The 21,747-nt window shown below is 51.9% G+C and overlaps 1 protein-coding gene and 1 long non-coding RNA gene across 2 annotated transcripts in view; one reads left to right on the top strand and one right to left on the bottom strand.

Moving 5' to 3' along the window:
- TRIM62 (tripartite motif containing 62) overlaps positions 1-21,747 on the top strand; it is a 36,670-nt gene that overhangs the window by 754 nt on the left and 14,169 nt on the right. The window contains 1 exon segment of the mRNA XM_032794725.1: positions 15,137-15,232. Coding sequence (XP_032650616.1) covers positions 15,137-15,232 — 96 coding nt within the window.
- The window catches only part of LOC142045874 (uncharacterized), a 230,983-nt gene continuing 219,164 nt past the window's right edge, over positions 9,929-21,747 (bottom strand). Inside the window, exons 2-3 of the long non-coding RNA XR_012654783.1 lie at positions 10,078-10,130; positions 9,929-9,972 (exon numbers count right to left, since the gene is read on the bottom strand). This is a non-coding gene — a long non-coding RNA (uncharacterized LOC142045874). The remainder of the gene's footprint in view (positions 9,973-10,077; positions 10,131-21,747) is intronic.

Below are 21,747 nucleotides of genomic sequence, written 5' to 3'. Positions count from 1 at the left end.
CCAGGGGAGGGAGTGCTGTGTGGCAGGACCAGCCCTGTGCTGGGCTCCTGGAGTGAGCTTCCGCTGAGGTCACAGAGGGGGCCACACGCCCCCCTTCTGTCCCTTCCCCGGAGGGAGCTGCCTCCTCTCATCCTACCCTCCCCTTGTTTCATTAACCACAATTCTTGTTATCGGAGTTTCTAACTGGAGCCAGCCCCCAGGAGGACCTGTTCCCCAGGCAGGGCCTGCTGTGCTCCAGCTGCTTCACAAGGAGGGGTGGTGAACCCCTCATTTAACACAAAGAGCAGCCAGTCCCTTTCTGAGCTATTTAGCAGGGATCATGCCCCGAATCAACCCTTAGCAAACTGGGCCTCCTCTTGACCCCCATCCCCCCCTGCAGTTCTCTTCTCACCCTCATCCTGCCTGCTTTGCTGCACTGTGCATCCGTCTGAGCATGTATCTCAGCATCTCAGCTCCCCTGGGTACCATCCAGTGATTCAAACGGTACTTGACTTGAGTAATATTGTAAGTGAAATGGACTGGCCGTATACTAGCTCTCAGGACCCTGTGGTCCACAGAGCTCCAAATACCCACTAGGAAGATGCCAAAGACCAAATGGTGCAGAAAGACCGATAGCCCTGTGGAATGAATCCACTTCCCTCTGCTGGGGAGTGATATGGCATTCCTCCTATCCTGAATGCTGCTGAAAGGGGTAGCAAGGTAAACAGCTTTCTCTCCAATCTGCAGTGTACAATGCCTTGGGGGTGAGCAACAGAGGTTGAGATTTAAGATAGGGATACTTGAATGCCATGCTTCAGGGCATTCAATGATCACTTTGCTGGGGTCAGGAAGGAACTGTGTACCTCCTGTTCAGCAATGCACAATTGGCCTGGGACATCATGGGGCTTTTCTTTCCCCTTGCTCTTGGAGCCTCAGGTGTCAGGATACAGGACATGATGGACCTCCTCCGTGTGACACCTTGCTGCAGAGGTTTATTTGGGTAGATGTGAGTGGTCTGTGTTTACGTCTCTCTCTGCTCTCAGTGACAAAGCTTGCTTGCCTCCAGGGCAAGAGATGAGATGAGCTTCCCAAACTTGAGACATCTGTGAGCCTGTCTTCTGCATTTCCAATGGGTCATGGAGCCAGGCACTGTGCAGTGGATGATTTACAGCGCGCACACTGTAGGTATCGTTGGAGGTGTCGTGTTGGGCAGGATGCTGGAGAGCACATATTTGTTTTAATCTTTGGATTAATAATCTAGAAAGGGGGGTGGGGGCTGGGAGCCTGGCCTCAGTCTCCTGCTGCTTAGTACCCTTTGGGATTTTTAAAGCAAATGTCCTCTTCTGTATGAATTGGACCTTAACCAGGGGTGCTGGGTTTTTTTATGGCTATGAAGTGAAACTGGCTAAGATCTCTGCCAGAGACCACTGACTCATCACTTCCCAGTTGATAGCAGCACTTATTGTCTAATTAAGGATCCATCTGGCTGGGATCAGGGCAGCATGCAGCCTGAGATCTCAGTTATTACCCTCCCACTCCAGAGTGGGATTGGAGCCGGCTTTAGGATCTTTGGATCCCTGAACTACTGGTGGGGAAGGGGCTAGGGATGGTGGGGTGCTGGTGAAGAAAAAAGGGATAGCCTGTGAATTGCCCAAAAAATCACAGGTCCTGAAAGAGTTGTGTGTGCTTTGGATTGTCCTAGGATCCCTGCGGGGTGGGAGATGTATCTATAAGGGGGGGTTCTCCAGTGGGGACTGCTGATTATTTGGGAGTGGCCAAAGCACCCCTAGCATGAAGTTCCTGGGCTCATTCGTGATTCAGAATTGTTCCCAAATTCCTCCTGCAAATTATTCTCGCCCTATGGGTTGTTTGCCCACTGAGTTTGGTTAGCCGTAGAAGTCATATGATATTGTTGCTGCTTCCTGATTGGGTGATCTATGTAACTAACCAGCAACTGCCATGGATTTTGAAATCATTTCAGAGATCAAATTTGAAAATTCCCCTAGTGCTGGTTCTACTTTGCACTGAGGGACCCCAGACTGAAAAGTCTCTTAGGAAGACTGACATTGCCAGGCCAAATCAGAACAGGGACCTACCTAGCCTGGTATCCTGGCTCTGACATGGCCAGCACCAGTTGCTTCAGAGGAAGGTGCTAAGAGACTTCAATTATGGAATAATCTGCCCACAAGGAACGTTTTTATCTAACTGCTGTCAGTCAGTTGTTGGGTGATGCATGGAGCAGGAGGATTTATAGCCCTCATCCATATAAACCTCTCATCCTTTTTGTTTAGATCTCCTAATAAGTTCTTGAACTATGTGATATCTTGTGGCAGTGAGTTCCACAGGTTAATAGTGCGCCGTGTAGAGAGGTATTTGTTAGGAACCGTTTTAGGTTCTTCTGCCATCCAGTTTTATGAGCTGCCACCCTGTTCTTCAAAAAGGTGACTGGAGCTCCTCTTTCCAGGGAATTGAATGCAAGAAGATCACAAGTGTTCACTCTGGCATTGGTGTACGCTGCTTTGCACTGCGCACTCTGCTCAGCCAGTGACAGGATGATCTGCCTGATTTCAAAAAATGTGTATTTTGCAAACATAAGTAGCTTCTGTCACTCAGTGAATCTCTAACAAGCTGGTCATCATTGCAACAACTCCAAGACTGGTGACTGTGACCTGACCTCAGGCTCTATCTTGCTGCGTTTGAAAGCTGTTGGTATTTGGTAGCAGGTCTGGAGTTAGGGCTTTTGATTGGGAACGGAGGGTCCTCTGGGAGACTGTGGGAATCCAAGGCTGATTGGGGGCTGATTGGAGCTGGGAGGGGTTTGCCAGTCTTACTTATCCTCTCTGAATGTGGTTGCCTTGCTCTTTGCTAGGTCAGGAATCTTGTGCCATCCCAGTACATGATGGTAGCTGTGCCTGGTTGAGCAGCTTCCTCCACTGCCTATGCTAGATTGAGTGGTTGCTTTGCATGGCTAGCAACAGCGACCGCTCCTGCTTGGAGAACCCAGATGGGGCTCCGGCCGTGTCTCCTCTTGCCATAGTGGTGTGTTGGCACTAGTCACATTAGCTGCGAAATGGCTGGGGTGCTCGGCTGCTCAGAGCTCATATCGTATCTTGGAATTTTATCCTGCCACTCATCATGATAATATCTGGACGCCTACAGTGCAAAATCAGTAGCAATAGTGAAGTCCCTAGGAGAGGTCTCTGGCACTTCTCCATTTTCAGGACCCAGACTCTGGCTGGGGTAGGTTTTTCCTTTTTTTGCTGGTAGGGGCTTATAGAAGGGATGTCGTGCTGTGTGTGTCACTCTTGTGGTGGAAAAGGATTCTCAGAAAGGAAGGTTTTGCAGCGTTTCCTAAAGATGGCCCGCTTCAGGATTTCCCCCACTCTGCTTGGAAGATTGCTTTGTCCCCTGCCCAGTCCTGTGTGCTTTGTCCTGGGCTTAGTGCTTCACGTTGTCCCTGAAAAGCGCAGCTGCTCCAGTAGTTCATGGATCAGAATTCAGTCGTTGGTGTAGCTGGAGGGAGGGCTATACATTGCTTTTAAAATTAGGAACAAGGCGTTAAATTGGCATTGAAAGCGACTGGGAGCCAGTGGAGACACTGGCCCACGGTGTGCAGCTGTGCCCTGTTCCAGCAGGGGATGCTGACTGCCCCAAGAGGAATCTGCACGTATCTGTAGCAGCAGCTGTTGCAGAAGAGCCTTTGGAGTAAAGCTGGTAGCAGAGCTACCCACCTGTCTGCTTCACGTGTATCTGCCTCCAGACTCGCTCTAGTGCCCCCCAATGTGTACACCCGTGCTGCCCACCCAGTGCAAGATGCAGCACTGCCATTGACTAGTGGCCCACCCTCAGGTGCAGTATACGTGCTGCAAGGCCAGGTAGCAGAGTTAGTCTTTGTTACTTGCATCGCATGGGAATTGTTCATGGCACGATGTGAGCGCGGTCATGCCAGGGCCGTACCCCAAAGAGCTTGCTGGTGCCATATAGACAGTGAAGAGTGGCAACAGTGAGATCAGGGCTCTAACAGTGGGATCTAATGAGAGGTTTAATTGGGAAGAGGGAGGCTGCTAAGGGATCTATATCGTGTTTGCAGGAAGAAATTATCATTTTTCCATCAGAAATTGTCCCCTCGTTTCACCCAGGTGGTCCAGGTACAGTCGGGGGAAAGCGTTTCATTCTCTTTGTGCAGCAGAGAGCGCGGCACTATCACCCGGGGGGGAGGATGTCCTCTACCTGGCCCCAGAAGCAGCTCCTCTGCCACCCTGCTCAGCAGCCTGCTGCTCCTCTGATTGCTGTGAGCTTGAGCTGAAAGGTTCTCGTTCCTTTTCAATAAGAGTCCTTCCTATGTCTACATAGAACTGTACAGACCGGTGCATCTCAGCCTGTGACTCATGCCTGTAGACTCAGTATGTGGAGGGCTGGGGGTGGGCTGGGGCTGCTTGAATAAGAAGGTTGGCTATAGGTCAAGAGGGCCCAGCCTAGGGCTGCACTGGTGCCTTCCCCAGAGACATGTATGGTGCCACCGACTGCAGCCAGTCTCCCTTGTGATGGTAGTATAGTCCCAGAGGCCTCCCAGCCTGCAGCGTGGCTTGGCTGCTTGGGTCAAGGTGGATTGTCGCATGCTCACACCCACTGAACTTCAGGCCTGCCAGCTGTGCTGCCCGTAGCCCGTCTGCAGGCGACCTGGGAGATGTAGCCATCTGATGGGATTAGGCAGGTGCCTCTGTTTCTGCCCAGCTGTCTTCCTGAAGCCCCCTCTTGGGCAGCTGCAGCTCCGCCCTTGGTCCCAGGTTTACTCACCTCCTGCAGCACTTGCATCTCAGCCATTGCAGCAGAGTGCTAGAGGGAACCCAGAGGGAAATGCGTTTGCATGCAAAGTGTGATCAGGAGCCTGGGTTGGGGAACGCCAGCTGCAGAGCATGACCCTGTGAGCAGGTTGCCCAGCCTTCCAGGCCGCACCTGGGGGTGGGGAGGAGCCAGAGTGGGGTTGGCACTGGCTGTTGGAACACAGGCGGGGAATTTGACGTGGGGATTAGGGATGGCTTAGTGCCTCTGCTGAGCGCCAGCAGCCAGCTCCCCGGCCTTGCTGTCAGGTAATAATCTCCCTGACAATTAGCAGAATCCCGCAGAGGCCAGTGCTAAAGGGAGGTGGCTACCAGCCTGGCCTGTGCTCTGCTACCAATGGGGCACGTTAACGGAGGCATGCGTCCTTTGTTGGGGGGGGGGGGTCAGTGCGCTGGGAATAGCTCCCTGTCCCTTGAGGGGGGTCTGTGCTTTAGCCTGGCATAGTGCAGAATCAGCCTAATAGTGCCCTCCTGGGGGCTGTCCTAGCCCTGGGTGACAGGCACCCCAGGGCCGGAGCACAGCAAAGACTCCTGTGTTATGGAGAACAATCCAGGTGGGTCCTCATCTGCCCTGGCTTGAAAACTGAGCCTTCCCATTCCTGGCTCTGCTGTGGCTCCTTTGTAGCCACTCAGCTGCTGTCAGGGGGCCACAGAGCCGGCTTAACCCGCTTCCAGGGAATAGCCTCAGCCCAGGGGAGGCATTGAGCTGGCATACCTGGCTCTTCTGCAACCCCCATCATGCAGCCTCTCACCGGAGTCCTACTGGCTGCTCTGCGTTACGGAACAGCCCACTGGGGGCTGTGGAAGCTGCTATTAATTAGAGCAAGACTTGGGGCTGCTCTGACGTACACCACAGCCCCCACCCCCCTTCAGCCTCCTCTCCCTAACGCTCTAGGAGATGCAGCACTGAACCTCGACTGGCAGTGAGCCCCACTCTGGTCCCACCAAAACCCAGGAGCGTGCTGCCATTGCCTTCCTGGGAAGCAGATCCCTGCCTAGCGCTCTTTAAACCTCGCTTGTCTCTGCAGTGCTGGCTGGCCTTGGAGACCAGCACAGCGAAACCGCATTCAGTGCAGGCCAGGCCTGTGGTTAGCTTGGCTCTGGGCTGCAGGCTGGCTGGGAGCATGAGGCCTGAAAGCACTTTGCCTGGAGAGTTTAATCCCATGAAGGCGAGCTGAGCTAGAGGCCTAGCAAACTCAGTACTGTGTGAGTGCCCAGCAGTGGGCAGTCACTGATAGAGTCGCAGAGACCAGCCCTCAGGAACTCTTGGGCTTACAGTCTTCACTCAAATGCAGAGACTCATGGTGGGTGAGGCTCTGGCCCGACTGAACCCAGATGAGTGGGAGTCTTGAAAGTGGCCAGTGAGAAGTGTCCTTGCAGCAGCTGGGGCCTGTCGCTTCCTCCATAGAGACCCTTGTCTCACAGCAGCAGGAGCGATCCCTGCCCTGCAGCGCCCCATCCCACCGCCACCGATCCCCTGGGTGCTGCTAGGGGGAATGAGCATCCTTCAGGTATGGTGGCTTTGTGCGAGAGCACTGCTGCTGGCACAGCAACAAGGTGTCTGCTTGCTGGCTCTCAGCTGACATGGTACCTCCAGGGAGACAGGATAATGTGTCATTAGCAGATGGCTGAGGGGTCCTGATTGCCCACCCCAGCAAACCCCCTTCTGCTGGGCCAGATTCAGCCTCCTCTCCTTTGCCCCAGGAAGGGGTGGTGGGGCTCGCTAATCAGCTGCCTCTCACTGATCTGCTGTGGAGGCAGAGCACTCTCTGCACAGCCCTCACTGAGCTGCCAGGAGGATCAGACATTGATTGGCCTCGCTCCGCAGCTGGTGTTAACGAGGACACTGGCATGTGTCAGCAGCGCTCGAGGCAGGGAGATGGAGTGTGGCGCTGGAACAAAAGGGCTTGTTGCTCCTGCACGCCTTGATGGGAACACGACAGCGAGCGGCGCAAACATGCACGGGGGAAGTGGTGCCAGGAGCCTGTCACTTGCTCAGCGAGATTCAGCCCCGTAGCAAGTGACCGCACTGTTGCCAGCACCATAGAATCATAGAATCTCAGGATTGGAAGGGACCTCAGGAGGTATCTAGTCCAACCCCCTGCTCAATGCAGGACTAACCCCAACTAAATCATCCCAGCCAGGGCTTTGTCAAGCCTGACCTTAAGAACCTCTAAGGAAGGGGATTCCACCACCTCCCTGGGTAACCCATTCCAGTGCTTCACCATCCTCCTGGTGGAAAAGTTTTTCCTAATATCCAACCTAAACCTCCCCCACTGTAACTTGAGACCATTACTCCATGTTGTGTCTTCTGGTACCACAGAGAACAGTCTAGCTCCATCCTCTTTGGAACCCTCTTTCAGGTAGTTAAAAGCAGCTATCAAATCCCCCCTCATTCTTCTCTTCTGCAGACTAAATCATCCCAGTTCCCTCAGCCTCTCCTCATAAGTCTTGTGCTCCTGCCCCCTATGTTGCCCTCTGCTGGACTCTTTCCAATTTTTCCACATCCTTCTTGTAGTGTGGGGCCCAAAACTGGACACGGTACTCCAGATGAGGCCTCACCAATGCCGAATAGAGGGGAATGATCACGTCCCTCGATCTGCTGGCAATGCCCCTACTTATACGCCCCAAAATGTCGTTAGCCTTCTTGGCACAAGGCACATCTGGTCAACTCCATATCTAGCTTCTCATCTACGTAACCTCCCTAGGTCCGTTTCTTTTTCATGTACACTGCTGCTAGCACGTTGGTCCTAGTCTGTAACAGTGAATGGGATTCTTTGCCTTTCCATCCTGATGCAGGACTCTGCACTGTCCTTAGGTTGAACCTCATCTATGGGCGCGGGCTGTGGTTCGTGAGCGTTTCTGCTTATGGCCTCAGTCCTTCTAATTTTGTCTAAGGTCCCTTCTGTATGCGGCCTAATCCTAACCCTCCAGCGTATGCTACCCCTCCCACAGTTTAAAGGGAGTCATCTGAAACTTGGCCTGAGGGTGCAGTCCACGCCAATCCTCCGATCAATAATGACGATAATTTTGAATGCAACGATGAGTCCAGTCCGCCCAGGAACTGACCCTTGGCGGCACTGCTATGCTACCCTGGAATGCTGGTGCTTTGACACTCTAGACATGGTATGCCCACTTATGATCAGCGTATCGGGCGAGAAGTTGACTAGGGCCCGAGGTGAATTCCTATCCAGCTTGTTCCATCCACCTTACAGTCCATATCATCCAGCCCATACTTTAACTGGGAGTCTGGCAAGTAATACTGCTGGAGAACCATTTGATTACAAATAGCCTTTGGCTAAAGTCAAAAAAATAACACATCTCGTGGGGCTTTTCCCCTAGATCCACAGACCTCAGTTATCTCTCATCGAAGGCAATTAGGTTAGTCAGGCATTGAATGTGCCATTGGGTGACACTCCTATGTGCATGACTGAGGTTCCCGAATTCACTTTACCTCGCCTCTAGTAGTGCCCAGGAATTGATTCCTTTGCGCACCGCTCCACGATTTTTCCAGGGACTGAGGTGAGGTTGACTGGTCTGTAGTTCCCCGGATCCTCCTCCTTCCCTTTTTTAAAGATGGGCACTACATTAGCCTTTTTCCAGTCATCCGGGACCTCCCCGATCCCCATAAGTTATCAAAGATAATGGCCAATGGCTCTGCAATCACATCCGCCAACTCCTTTAGCATCCTCGGATGCAGTGCATCAACCCCCATGGACTTGTGCTCATCCAGCTTTTCTAAATAGTCCTGAACCACTTCTTTCTCCACAGAGGGCTGGTCACCTCCTCCCCATGCTTTGCTGCCCAGTGCAGCAGTTTGGGAGCTGACCTTGTTCGTGAAGACAGAGGCAAAAAAATCATTGAGTACATTAGCTTTTTCCACATCCTGTCACTAGATTGCCTCCCTCATTCAGTAAGGGGCCCACACTTTCCTTACCAGCTTCTTGTTACTAACATACTTGAAGAAACCCTTCTTGTTATTCTTAACATCTCTTGCTAGCTGCAACTCCAAGTGTGATTTGGCCTTCCTGATTTCACTCCTGCATGCCTGAGCAATATTTTGATATTCCTCCCTGGTCATTTGTCCAATCTTCCATTTCTTATAAGCTTCTTTTTTGCATTTAAGATCAGCAAGGATTTCACTGTTAAGCCAAGCTGGTCGCTTGCCATATTTACTGTTCTTTTTACACACTGGGATGGTTTGTTCCTGCAACCTCAATACAGATTCTTTAAAATACTGCCAGTTCTCCTGGACTCCTTTCCCCCTCATGTTATTCTCTTAGGGCATCCTGCCCAACAGTTCCCTGAGGGAGTCAAAATCTGCTTTTCTGAAGTCCAGGGTCCGTATTCTGCTGCTCTCCTTTCTTCCTTGTGTCAGGATCCTGAACTTGACCATCTCATGGTCACTGCCTCTCAGGTTCCCATCCACTTTTGCTTCCCCGTACTAATTGTTCCTGGTTTCTGAGCAGCAGGTCAAGAAGACCTCTGCATCTAGTTGGTTCCTACAGCACTTGGACCAGGAAATTGTCCCCTACACTCTCCAAAAACTTCCTGGATTGTCTGTGCACCGCTGTATTGCTCTCCCAGCAGATATCAGGGTGATTGAAGTCTCCCATGAGAACCAGGGCCTGCGATCTAGCAACTTCGGCTAGTTGTCGGAAGAAAGCCTCATCCTGTTCATCCCCACTGGTCTGGCGGTCTATGGCAGACTCCCACTACGACATCCCCCTTGTTGCTCACACTTCCAAACTTAATCCAGAGACTCTCATGGTTTTCTGCAGTTTCATACTGGAGTCATACTGCTCTCTTACATACAATGCAACTCCTGCACCTTTTTTGCCTTGCCTGTCCTTCCTGAACAGTTTATATCCATCCATGACAGTGCTCCAGTCATGTGAGTTGTCCCACCAAGTCTCTGTTATTCCAATCACATCATAGTTCCTTGACTGTGCCAGGACTTCCAGTTCTCCCTGCTTGTTTCCCAGGCTTCTTGCATTTGTGTATAGGCACGTAAGATAACTCTCTGATTGTCCCGCTTTCTCGGTCTGAGACAGGAGTCCTCCCCTCTTCAGGACCGGCGCTAGTGTTTTTAGCTCCCTAGGCGCACAGCCATTTCGCTGCCCCACACACTGGTCCTGTGGCTCCGGTGGACCTGCCGCAGTCGTGCCTGTGGAGAGGGTCCGCTGGTCCGCAGCTCCGGTGGAGCTACCACAGCCGTGCCTGCAGGAGGCCCACCGGAGCTGCGGGAGCAGCGGACCGTCTGCAGGAATGCCTGTGGCAGCTCCGCTGGAGCCGTGGGACCAGGGGACCCTCCCCAGGCACGACTGCGGCAAGTCCACAGCCTAGGCGATTGCCTAAGCCGCCTAAATGGAAGCGCCGGCCCTGCCCCCCTTGCACTCTCCTGCTCGTTTTTCCTCCCAGTATCCCATTTCCCCACTTACCTCAGGGCTTTGGTCTCCTTCCCCCGATGAACCTAGTTTAAAGCCCTCCAGCTTTGGTCATGGCCACCTTGCCATGTGCAGATGATGGAGAGCCTGCCGCAGCACTGGCTCCCCAGAGTAGGCGGGCAGAGCTACGAGGGCCGGGCAGTGAGAAAGAGGAGAGGCCTCCCTCGTTGGCCAGGATCAGTGATCCCAGCTCCTGCCTTTTACGTTGCAGCCCTCAGTCCCCTGCCTTCTCCAGAAGCCAGGCCAAGCAGAACACTTCATGCGTCCCTTGTCTCTTGCACCCTGAATTCCTGTAGAAACCCTCAAGAGAGGAATCGCCTCATGTGCTGCCTAATAGCAACTACTTCTGTGGTGAAGCGCTGCAGCCGTACCCAGCAGCACTGCCCAGCAGGTCCAGACTGGCAAATACTGGCTCTAGCTGGGGGCACCACGGGATGTCAGGGAGGCAAGTACTAATCCTGGGTTAGTGGGGCAGCTGTTGCCAGGCGGAAAGTGCCGTAGGATCTGTACTGAGGACAGATACTCAGAGCCTGTTCTGTGTCCTACCCTAAAGCCTGCATTTCCCTACCTGTCGTCGCATTAGCTTAGCGTCAATCCAGAAGAGAGCGATAGCTACTGAGGGTGCACGGGGAGAGTTTGGCAAACCAGTAAAGTGCTTGAAACCACAATGGCTTATTGTTAAAGGTGGCCTAGTCAGCAAGCTGTAAATTGGCCATTCAGCAATCTCAGCTTGCCCAAGGCAGGAGGGGAGAGAGTTTTGGGTGCCACGTCTTGACCCCGCGTCCTTCCTGATAAGAATTGTGTTGAAGGTGCTGATACGTTTTAGAAGAGCAGGATGTGCACCAGGAATGTCTGTTGGGGTCTCAAGGCTGCAAACTCTGGACAAACCCACACCTGGTTAATCAGTAATCAGAAGGAGCCTCTTGCTTGCCCATTGGAACAGCTCATTTGACAAGGTTTCTTTAAGGGACTTGTCATTCTATTACTAATGTATAAATAAGGGGGGGAAAGCTTGAGATAATGGGACTCGTTTGAGGACTCTTCGGGATTGGGCTCTCCCTCTGGATGCATCTTGTGTTCCCCACGGCAGACAGGCTGCCGCTGTGCCACTCAAGAGCTGCACTCAGCTGCGGTAATTATCGAGGGTTGGGGGGTGTTACTAAAGTTTAGCTTTAAGTGAAAGCACTCTTGTGTTGTCCTGTTTGTGCAGCCATCTATCGGTCGGACGGCTGTGTCTCCCCTGATTTATTTCCTGACACCACCTCGCACACAGTAAAGGTTACCAAGAGCTTTGGGTTGCAAGAACCGCGGGTAACAAGGGCAGCACCTTGGGTTTGTTCTGCAGGTCTCCCACTGGAGCACTGATGAAGGCTGTGACCGTACCTAGCTTATGGAGCTAGCGCACAGGCTGAGGCAGCATGGCTACAAGCCATCTACATTGCTTTTCCTTCTGGCTGAAATCGCCTTCTCTGGTCACTGCCTGCACATGGCCTCCTGCCTCTGTTTGCAGTTCCTTCTTGGCTCCCTTGTGTTTTAGAGGCTGTTCCAGGGCTGGCAAATCTCTTGCCAGGATAAAGAAGGATCTTCTTTGCAGTACACCAGGGCAGAGGTGCCCAGGAATGGCTCTGAGCCTGTCGCAGTATCTCTGGCTAGTCCTGGGCAGCGATGGGGCGGCCCTATGGGGAGGCAGAGAGCTTTTGTCTCTTCCTGTAGCCTGAGTCCTGCAGAATTGTGCTGAGCCTGTTGCTAAGTAGTAGCTGTACAAGTATAATGTACAGTATAATTCAACGGCAATGTTCTAGTCATTGCACTTTTCACTCCAGCTCTCAGAGCACTGTACAGAGGAGGTGAGGATCATTATGGATGGAGAAACTGAGGCACACCACAGCAAAGTGACTTGTCCAAGGTCACCTAGAAGGCCAGTGGCAGAGCTAGGAGTAGAACCCAGCTCTCATGGCTGTCAGATCAGTGCCCTGGCCATTAGGCCTCATTGCTTCTAAACAGTTCTGTTGCATTGTAGCTGTATTGTTTAAATAATTAACTTTCATCATCTCCCCCTTTCTCTGTTAGTTTAATTCTCTCCTCCTGCTGAACGTCTTGGTTTGAAGTCTTCCTCCCTTCCCTTCACTGCACCCTTCTCCTGTGGTCTCTCTTTACGTGAGGATAATGCTTCCCTCTTCTCTTGTTTTCACAAACCGTGGCTGTGCACATATAGGTGCTACAGTCCTTGTCAGGGATCAAACCAGTGACCTCAAGCCCCTTCCCCTGGGGCTAAGAAGCAACTCTGGCAGCTGCAGGTAGCAGGCTGTCGGTCACAGAGAGCAGCCCAAGCGGGAGACATGCTCTAACAGGTAAGCCAGGGTGGTGCATTATTGTCTAAGCAGATGATGATGCGGCGTGAAGAGCTCACCAGAGACCGAGGTTCCTGCATGTAGGGCCATGGTATGAAACGTTATGGTTTCCTTTCAGCTTTGCTCCCGAGACGCCCGAATCCACAAGGTTGAGCTTCTGGGAAACCCTGTTCCTGGCTCTGGAGTTTGTCTCCCTGCCCGCACTGCCACACCTCGGTATCACAGCCGTGTATGCCAAAGAGCGTGAGCTGCAGGGATTAAGGCAGGCTAGTGCTTGCAAGGCAGGCATACGGATTCCTGCAGCCCCAAACCCTCACTGTGTGCTTCAGCCCAAGTCCCATCCTCAGCTGTCCCAGCACACGTTCCACTCAGCGGTGGGTCCGTTCGCAGCCTGACACAGGATCTTCCCAACCCACCCTGGCTGCCCACTGGGGCCATGAGGATCCCCTTTCCTGTGGGAGTTTTGCTAACGGCCCAGCTGCCCTTTGGCTGCTGTCCTGGAGCCCCAAAGTGTCCTCTGACCTGGCCATGGGAAGTCTGAGAGGTTGAGGCCAGGTCTGTGTACACTCAGGTGATACTGCCCCACGTCTCGGAGCAGGGAGGTGAAATCTATCGATGCTTGTGCAGCACTTTGAGCTCCCCAGAAGAAGGGCATTGGGAAAGGACAAAGTGTTGTGAGATCTTTGCTACAACCTTTGTTTCTCCCTGCAGCTCCAGGGAGATGCGCAAAAGCTGGGAAATCAGAGGCCGGTACGTTTGGTAGAGCGGACCTGATTGTAGGGCTCGCCACCTGGCTCTGCAGACCTGCCAGCATTAGGAGGGTGTTGGGCTCCGCGGGCGCAATGTCCCATGCTGCGCTGGCTGGCAGCGCCTTGCCATGGTCTTCCATGGCCAGACACTTCAGTTCTGGGGCCGTCTGACCATCGGGGTGGACAACCTGGAAAGTATTTAGCAGGCTCCTTTTCCAGGGCATAGAGTTGTTTTTACTAACTGTAAGTGTTCTGATGGGAGCATGTGTGCTGGGTGTGTGTGGGGGGATGTTAACAGGTTGTGTATTTGTGGGGGTGGGGAAGTGTGTGTGTTAAGGGGTGTGTTTGGGGGGGGGGTCTGTGTGGGAGGATATAGGGAGTATTGGGGTGGCTGCTCCTGGCGCCTGCACTTGTCTCTGTTCTGAACATGGCCCCTACTATACCATCACGGTCCGTTTCCCCCGGCTCTGGCCAGAAACCCCATTAGATGCTACAGAGTGGGCATGAGTGAATGTGGCAGAGAGCACAGAGCTGAATTCCCTCCTGCACTGAATGGGGACCACACGCATCCCAGCACTGACTGCCAGGCTGGAGGCCTGTGACAAGCACCTGAGTAGCACTCTGCAGCAGGTGGGGCCCTCCCCCGGTGGAGCAGCCCTCTCCTGGCTCTGATTGTGCTGTGAGGAGATGGGCTAATGCCTCAATATCAGCGCTAGCCCTTTGGCACTGAGCACATCCGTTGGTTCCTCCGAAATCAAAAGCTATAGTGGCTGAAATGGGTCAGATCCAGCCCGGGGGGTTCCCTTCCATCCTCACTGTCCCCAGGAGTGGTCTCTCCTGTGCATGGTGCTGCCTGCCAGGGAGCAGTGGGACATGCTCTGGCATCTGGGCTTGGCATGCCATGTCCTGCACTGATGCCTGGTGAGGGGGTCGGCTGTGTGGCAGCCAGAGAGGGGCACTTGTCATGGCTGCTTCTCCCTGAGTGCAGGATGGGCGTCTGCTCTGGCTGAGATTTTCATCGCTGCCATGGGGATCTGGACACACCATTCCCAGGGCCCACGGGCTGCTCTGAACATCACAGCCTGTCCAGCACTGGTGAGCTGAGTGTGCACAGGGTAGGGGGGTGACAGACTGGATTGCGGGTGCCAGCATCACACACCCCAGCAATGGAGGCTTTTCCTTGCTCCCTCATTGACCGATCCCCCCATCTATAAACCTCTGCCCAGACACTGAGTCACTCAGATGGAGTGGGTGTCCATCACGACAGGTTGGTCACCTGTGAGCCTGGAAGTCTGAGCTTGTGGGGAGTGAGGGGATGGGCTAGGAGAGAAGACAGCTGTGAGCACGGTACGGCAGTGTGAGCACTAGGCTGGCTGCCCAGGGCTCGTGGGTTCTAGCCGTGGCTCTGATGTGGCCTTAGGCAAACTGCTTCCTCTCTGTAAGATGGGGCTCATGATCCCTACTCTGCTCCAGGGATGGTGGGGCAGAAGGCTGGCAAGCCTGTGCTGAGATCTGGCTGGGCAAAAGTCCCTCTGATTTATTAGAATGCTCTGGATCCAGATCAGCACCTGAACAGTCTCTGTATTCCTTACTGCCTTGAAAGGTGCTCTGGGCAATGGCACACGAGGTTGCCTCTCTCCTGAGTGGCTCTGGGTCCTCTGTTTAGGTGCTGCATTGTAGCTCAGAGAACCTGCCCCGCCCGGATCAATGAGACTGGATGGCTCTGGCCTTGCCTGACTGCTCTGTCTGTCTCCTGCCTTGTGTTTCAGAGAGAACTGAAGGAGCAGCTCCAGGCGCTGCAGGACAGCGAGCGCGGCCATGCTGAGGCCCTGCACCTGCTCAGACGCCAGCTAGCCGAGACCAAGGTAACTGTGACTCCAGTGCAGAGCCTGCACGGGATGGAGGGTGGCTCATGACTGCCCAGCTGTGGCCTGTGGAGATGAAAGTCCCAGTGAGCTTGAGTGCCTCAGACTGGGAGGAGCTGCTGTCCGTGGATGGGGCGACAGACCTTTCACAGCGTCGTTCTCCCCCAGCTCCCACCATTTCCAGTCCCCGTTGGCAGACAAAAGCCCAGCTCCCGCCAGACCTGGAGGCTCTGGGGTGTACTCCCAGGAACTGCAGGCTAGAGGATCTAGGGCCAGATCATCAAAGATATTCAGGTGCCAAACTCCTACTGAAGTCAGTTGGAGGTTGGTGCCTAAATACCTTTACCTGGTCCCTAGAGACAGAGCAGACCTGTTAGGTCCCATCTGCTGGCCAACACAGGGCTGTGCCTATCGGACCATTTTCTCGTGCTGCACCCACTTTGTTCCCAGTGTCCTAGCGGTAGGACCTTCCCTTGGGCCGGTGACGCCACAGCCCAACTGGCCGTGACAAATCTAGAAAGCCACCTACTGTGGTTGGGCATCACTGCCCCAGGCTGCCGGGCCCTGATGTGTGCCAGGCCCTGGGGGCGGCTCAGGAGTGCAGCCAGAGGCCTTGCATCATGTGCGGAGGCAGCAGATGTTTACTCTTCACTGGCCTGCGGCCCTTGGACTCCTGGTGATGTCTGTGCCTCGCAGTCCAGAGGAAAGTTCCCCCCCCTTGTGTATTCCAGGAGAGCCTAGAGGCCCTGGCTGAGATCAAGGCCCCCTGGGGCTAGGGGCGGCCCCAAAACCTCAGGCCAGTGCCACAAAGCCAGTTCAGGCCCTACTATTATCTGAAATCCGTGGCAGTGAGGAGCCTAAATGCCACTGTGGCTCTGACTTGCAGTGCAAGCAGGTGAGGCAGGCAGGAGAAGGGATGTGCTATGACCTCATGTACAGATGGGGACTCAAGGCCCGGAGAGATTAATGGCAGAGGATCATGTGCCCCCACCCAGCAGCTCCTCTTGTTCTCTGCAGCGGGGAGGAGGTTGCATTTGTCTCAACATCAGCTGCTGGAGGCTTTGTACTTGTGACTTGCCCAAGGTCACGCCAGGAGCCTATGGCACAGCCAGGAATTCAGCCCACCCCTCCTGAGTCCCAGTCCAGCACTGAGCCTCAGGATCACCCTTCCACGGGGTGGGGGAGACCAGCCTTGGAACTCCTCCCTGGCAGCTGCTGGGCTTCCCTTTCTTTCTGGCGGGAGCTGTTTATGTGAGAAACGCCTGCCATTTCCCCCCAGTGCTTTTATGAAGTCGTATTTCAGATGACAGCCAGGTCCGCTTCTCTCCACTGCAATGACTTATCCATCACTCTGCCTTTTTTTAATGATCTGTTTTTATTTGGCTCCTTATTCTTCCTGCTTTCTTTAGTGGTTATTGGAAAGGTGACTTTTATTCCTGGAGAGGCTGCAATTTCTTTCAGTGGCAGCTTAATTTTTTCTCTCAGGCAGCTGGTGATAGATGCAAAGTGGATGGTTTTTAAGGGGGCAGGGAGAGGGGCCATTTTATTTCAGCGGAGAGCTTTTTATTTAAGGTAGATGCACCCCAGGGGCATTTTTGTGGAACAGGAGCTGGTGGGTTTAAAGCAAGTGTTTCCGTTCAGGGGAGTGGCTGCTTTGAAGTGGTTTGCCCTTCTCTGAAAAGGGCTCTCTAGCCTTGCCTGCAAGTTTGAGTCTGATCTCAGTGAGAGTCAGCCCTTCCCAGACCCACTGCAGGGTGAGGTCCCTCCAGCACTGCGCTTGCCTGACACAGTGGCTGGAACACTGCTGGAGGGCACGGTGCCATTAGCCCAGGCACTGCACCTATTTTCCAGTGTGTCCCATCCCACTGCTGCTGACCCCACTAACTAGCAGAGGAAAAATCTGTCTGGGGATTGGTCCTGCATTGAGCAGGGGGTTGGACTAGACACCTCCTGATGTCCCTTCCACCCCGAGAGTCTATAATTCTGTGCTCAGTCATTACTCAAAGAGGGACTGGTGTTGCCACAAAGAATCATGAGATTAAACAAAAGTAATGTTGGGTTCACTTTATTTATGTGGTGGTTTCTGAGCTTCTAGGAAGCGTTTAGGTCACGTTTTCATGCGTTTTTCCCACAACCACTGGGACCGGAAACTTACTTTATTTTTAATGGAGACGGGTTTCAGTGGCAGCCGGGTTAGTCTGTATCAGCACAAGCAACGAGGAGTCCTTGTGGCACCTTAGAGACTAACACATTTATTTGGGCACAAGCTTTCGTGGGCTGGAACCCACTTCATCAGGTGCATGGAGTGGAAATACAGGAGCAGGTATAAATACATGAAAGGATGTGGGTTTGCTTTACCAAGTGTGAGGTCAGTCTAACAAGATAAATCAATTAACAGCAGGATACCAAGGGAGGCAAAATAACTTCTGAAGTGGTAAGAGAGTGGCCCATTACAGGCAGTTGACAAGAAGGTGTGAGTAACAGTAGGGAGAATTAATTCCAGTTCTGCAGCTTCACGTTGGAGTCTGTTTTTGAAGGGTTTTTTTGGTTGAAGAATTGCCGCTTTTAGGTCTAGTATTGCAAACTGGATACCATCAGATTAAGCCTGAATAAAGACTGGGAGTGGTTGGGTCATTACAAAACCTAAACTTAATTCCCCACTACTAATTTCTCCCTACTGTTCCTCACACCTTCTTTTCAACTGTCTGTAATGGGCAGCTGATTGGCAGCTGAACCCAGGCATCCTGTGCCCCTGCCCACACCTGGCTCTGCCAGAGCACCTTGATCCTGCCCTGCACATCCTACTGCTATTCAGTCCTGGGCCTCTCACACACAGCTCTGCCGGTACAATTTCCTCCAGACCCACACCCCACTGTGCCCTGCAGTTCCAGTCCTGGGACTCCACTGCTTTTCCACAACTCCTCAGTCCTTACCTACAACCCCCTGCTATTCCAGCCCTGGGGTCTCTGCTCACACAGCTCTGCTGATGCCCCTCGCTTCTGCTTCCCTTGTTCTAGTTCTGGACCTCTTCTCTCCAGGGACTGGCACGAATTGTGGGGGGCTTTGGGGATGTGGATTCCCTAGAGCCTAAGGTGAGTCCCCAAAACTCTCCTCACACATGAACTTAAAAGGACTGAACCCACCTCTCCATGGTTGCAGTCCTGGTGCATTGGGATAAAGTGCTACCTAAACTCTAGGAATTATGTTCCATCAGCCAGGCTCCTTGTAACTCGCCTGGAGCAAGGTGCCATGTTAACTTCCCAGGACATTTGTTTTTTAAAACAGATAAAATGTACTGACTGTTAATTACCTTTAAACGATGGGAGGCCCCAAGAACTGGAATTGTTGCTGAGACAGGACAGCTTAATGTGCCATGATGTTTTCTTTATACAAAGGCCTGCACCAAAGAGGAAATTAAAAGGGAATGTGTGATTTTAAATCAGATCATTCAGAATATTAGGCCATCAAATATTCCCTTTCAGATATTCAGATTCCTTTACTTAAAATTAGCCTGTCAAGATAAAAAAAATCATATTTAAAAACATGATTTTTGCAGGGCTGCCCTGAAATGCCTCAGATTGTGGAAGCGGAATGGTCCATAAACCTTGGATTTACCTTTTCACTGCTTGTGCAATCTGCCCTTCCCATTTTCTACTGCAAGGAGACCTGTCAATTTCACTTTGTTTCTAGTCAGTTTCATTTCCTGTTTCTGATCTTGTTTCCTTGGCTACATTCCAGGACAGTTTGGTATTGCCAGAACCCTGTGTCCTAAAATCATGAGCCAGGCCCTATAAATGCATGATAGACTTACAATTCATGAAATTAAATAAACTATTAATGAATATTTATTATAAAATTGTAAGCAATAATAAATAACACTGAGGTACTTTTTCGTTTTCTGAACCTTTAGGGGTCCCCTTCTTAAGCTTTTCTAATCAACCAGAAGGACTAGTAACTTAGGGCTTGATCCACAAAGGTACTTAGCCACCTAAGTCCAGGTTCTAGGTGCCCCTCTGGGATCACAGAACTCCCACTGGCTACCACCTAACTCTGTAGGTGCCTAAACTCACCTACATTTCTGCAGCAAAAGTTCCTTAGGTGCTCACGTTTCTGCCTCTGACCAGGGACACTGCTGCCGGCATCTGGGGACTGATCTTCCATCCAAGCTCCAGAGAGCTTCATGAACTGGAGGAAGATAGTATCAAAGAAGGAGCCTGTCATGGTATAATTCCCCACTCTGAACCTTAGCATCCAAAAGATGGGTACCAGCGTGAATTCCTCTAAGCTCCATTACCAGCTTAGTACTTGTAGCGCTGCCACCAACCAGGAATTCCAGTGCCTGGTACACTCTGGTCCCCCCAAAACCTTGCCCGGGGACCCCCAAGATCCAGACCCTCTGGATCTTAACACAAGGAAAGTAAACCCTTTCCCCCGCTGTTGCCTCTCCCAGGCTTCCCCTCCCTGGGTTACCCTGGAAGTTTATTGTGATTCAAACTCCTTGAATCACAAAATAGAGAGGAAAATTCACCTTCCTCCCTCCTTCCCTCTCCCCCTCCCAGACTCTCCCTGAGAGAGAAAGTAATCCTAACACAGAGAGAAAATTAACCTTTCTCTCCCCCTTCCCTCCTTTCTCCCCACCAATTCCCTGGCGAATTCAGTCCCCGTCCCCTGGGGTCTCACACCAGAATAAAAAAACAATCAGGTTCTTAAACAAGAAACTTTTAATTAAAGAGAGAAAAACAGCAAAAATTATCTTTGTAAATTTAAGATGGATTAGGTACAGGGTTTTTCAGCTATAGACACTGGGAATACCCTCCCAGCCTAAGTATACAAGTACAAATTAAAATCCTTTCAGCAAAATACAAATTTGAACTCCTTCCAGCCAAATACACATTTGAACTCCTTCCAGCCAAATGCACATTTGCAAATAAAGAAAACAAACATAAGCCTAACTCGCCTTATCTACCTAGTACTCACTATTCTGAACTTATAAGAGCCTGTATCGGAGAGATTGGAGAGAAACCTGGTTGCACGTCTGGTCACTCTCAGAACCCAGAGAGAACAACAACCAAACTCTAACAGCGCACACACAAACTTCCCTCCCTCAAGATTTGAAAGTATCCTGTCCCCTGATTGGTCCTCTGGTCAGGTGACAGCCAGGCTCGCTGAACTTGTTAATCCTTTACAGTCAAAGGAGATATAAAGTACTTCTGTTCTATTAACTCTTACTATCTGTTTATGACAGAGCCGTGTTAGTCTGGATCTGTAAAGCACGACAGAGAGTCCTGTGGCACATTGTAGACTAACAGACGTATTGGAGCATAGGCTTTCGTGGGTGAATACCCACTTCATCAGGTGCATGGGGGAAGATAGCCATTCGGCCACCTAACTCATCTGAAGGGCATGCTCTGGTAGGCATGTTCAGAGACCGCCTTACTCCTGAAAGGTTGTGGAAGATGTCCCTTTAATCCAGTGGCTAGGGAAGTCACCTGGGATGTGGGAGACCCCCAGTTCAAGTCTCCCCTATGTCTGAGGAGGAGAATGGATTTGAACAGAGATCTGATCCCTTTCAAGTGCATGTGCAGACTATAAAGTGAGAGATAGGTATAGTTAAGAGGAGACAGGTAATAGTTATGGGGGATTTGATCATTAGAAACATAGAGAGCTGGGTTTGTGATGGCCGGGAGAACCGCATGGTGACTTGCCTGCCTGGTGTGAAGGTTGCGGATGTTTCAAGACATCTAGATAGGCTTGTGTGTAGTGCTGGGGAGGAGCCAGTGGGCGTGGTACGTGTAGGTACCAGTGACATGGGGAAGGATAGGAGAGAGGTCCTGGAGGCCAAATTTAGGCTGCTAGGTAAGAGATTGAAGTCCAGAACCTCCATGGTTGCATTCTCTGAGATGCTCCCAGTTCCATGCACAGGGCCAGTTAGGCAGAACTGCATGGTCCCAATGCGTGGATGAGATGATGATATAGGGAGGAGGGGTTTAGATTTATTAGGAACTGGGAAAACTTTTGGGAAAGGTGGGGGAAGAAGAGAGAACATGTATAGGAAGGGTGGGCTCCACCTAAACCAAAATGGAACCAGATTGCTGGCACTTAACATTAAAAAGGTCGTAGAGCAGTTTTTAAACTAAGGGCTGGGGGGAAGCTGACAGGTGCAGAAGAACACATGATTCAGATAGAAACATCCCTTAGGGGATGGGAATTTTCTATGTCCTAGTAAGGAGGAGAGGATAGAAGGTAAAATACAGGTAGGATCTGATGAGAAACAGTCAAATGAAAAAGCAGCAGAGAATCCTGTGGCACCTTATAGACTAACAGACGTTTTGGAGCATGAGCTTTGTGGGTGAATACCCACTTCGTCAGATGCATGTTGTGGAAATTTCCAGGGGCAGGTGTATATATGCTAGCAAGCAAGCTAGAGATAACGAGGTTAGTTCAATCAGGGAGGATGAGGCCCTGTTCTAGCAGCTGAGGTGTGAAAACCAAGAGAGGAGAAACTGGTTCTGTAG

Source organism: Chelonoidis abingdonii, chromosome 23, assembly GCF_003597395.2.
Source record: "Chelonoidis abingdonii isolate Lonesome George chromosome 23, CheloAbing_2.0, whole genome shotgun sequence".
Lineage (NCBI taxonomy): Eukaryota > Metazoa > Chordata > Testudines > Testudinidae > Chelonoidis > Chelonoidis abingdonii.
Note: the sequence above shows the minus strand (reverse complement) of the source record. Positions and strands in the feature narration are given on the sequence as shown.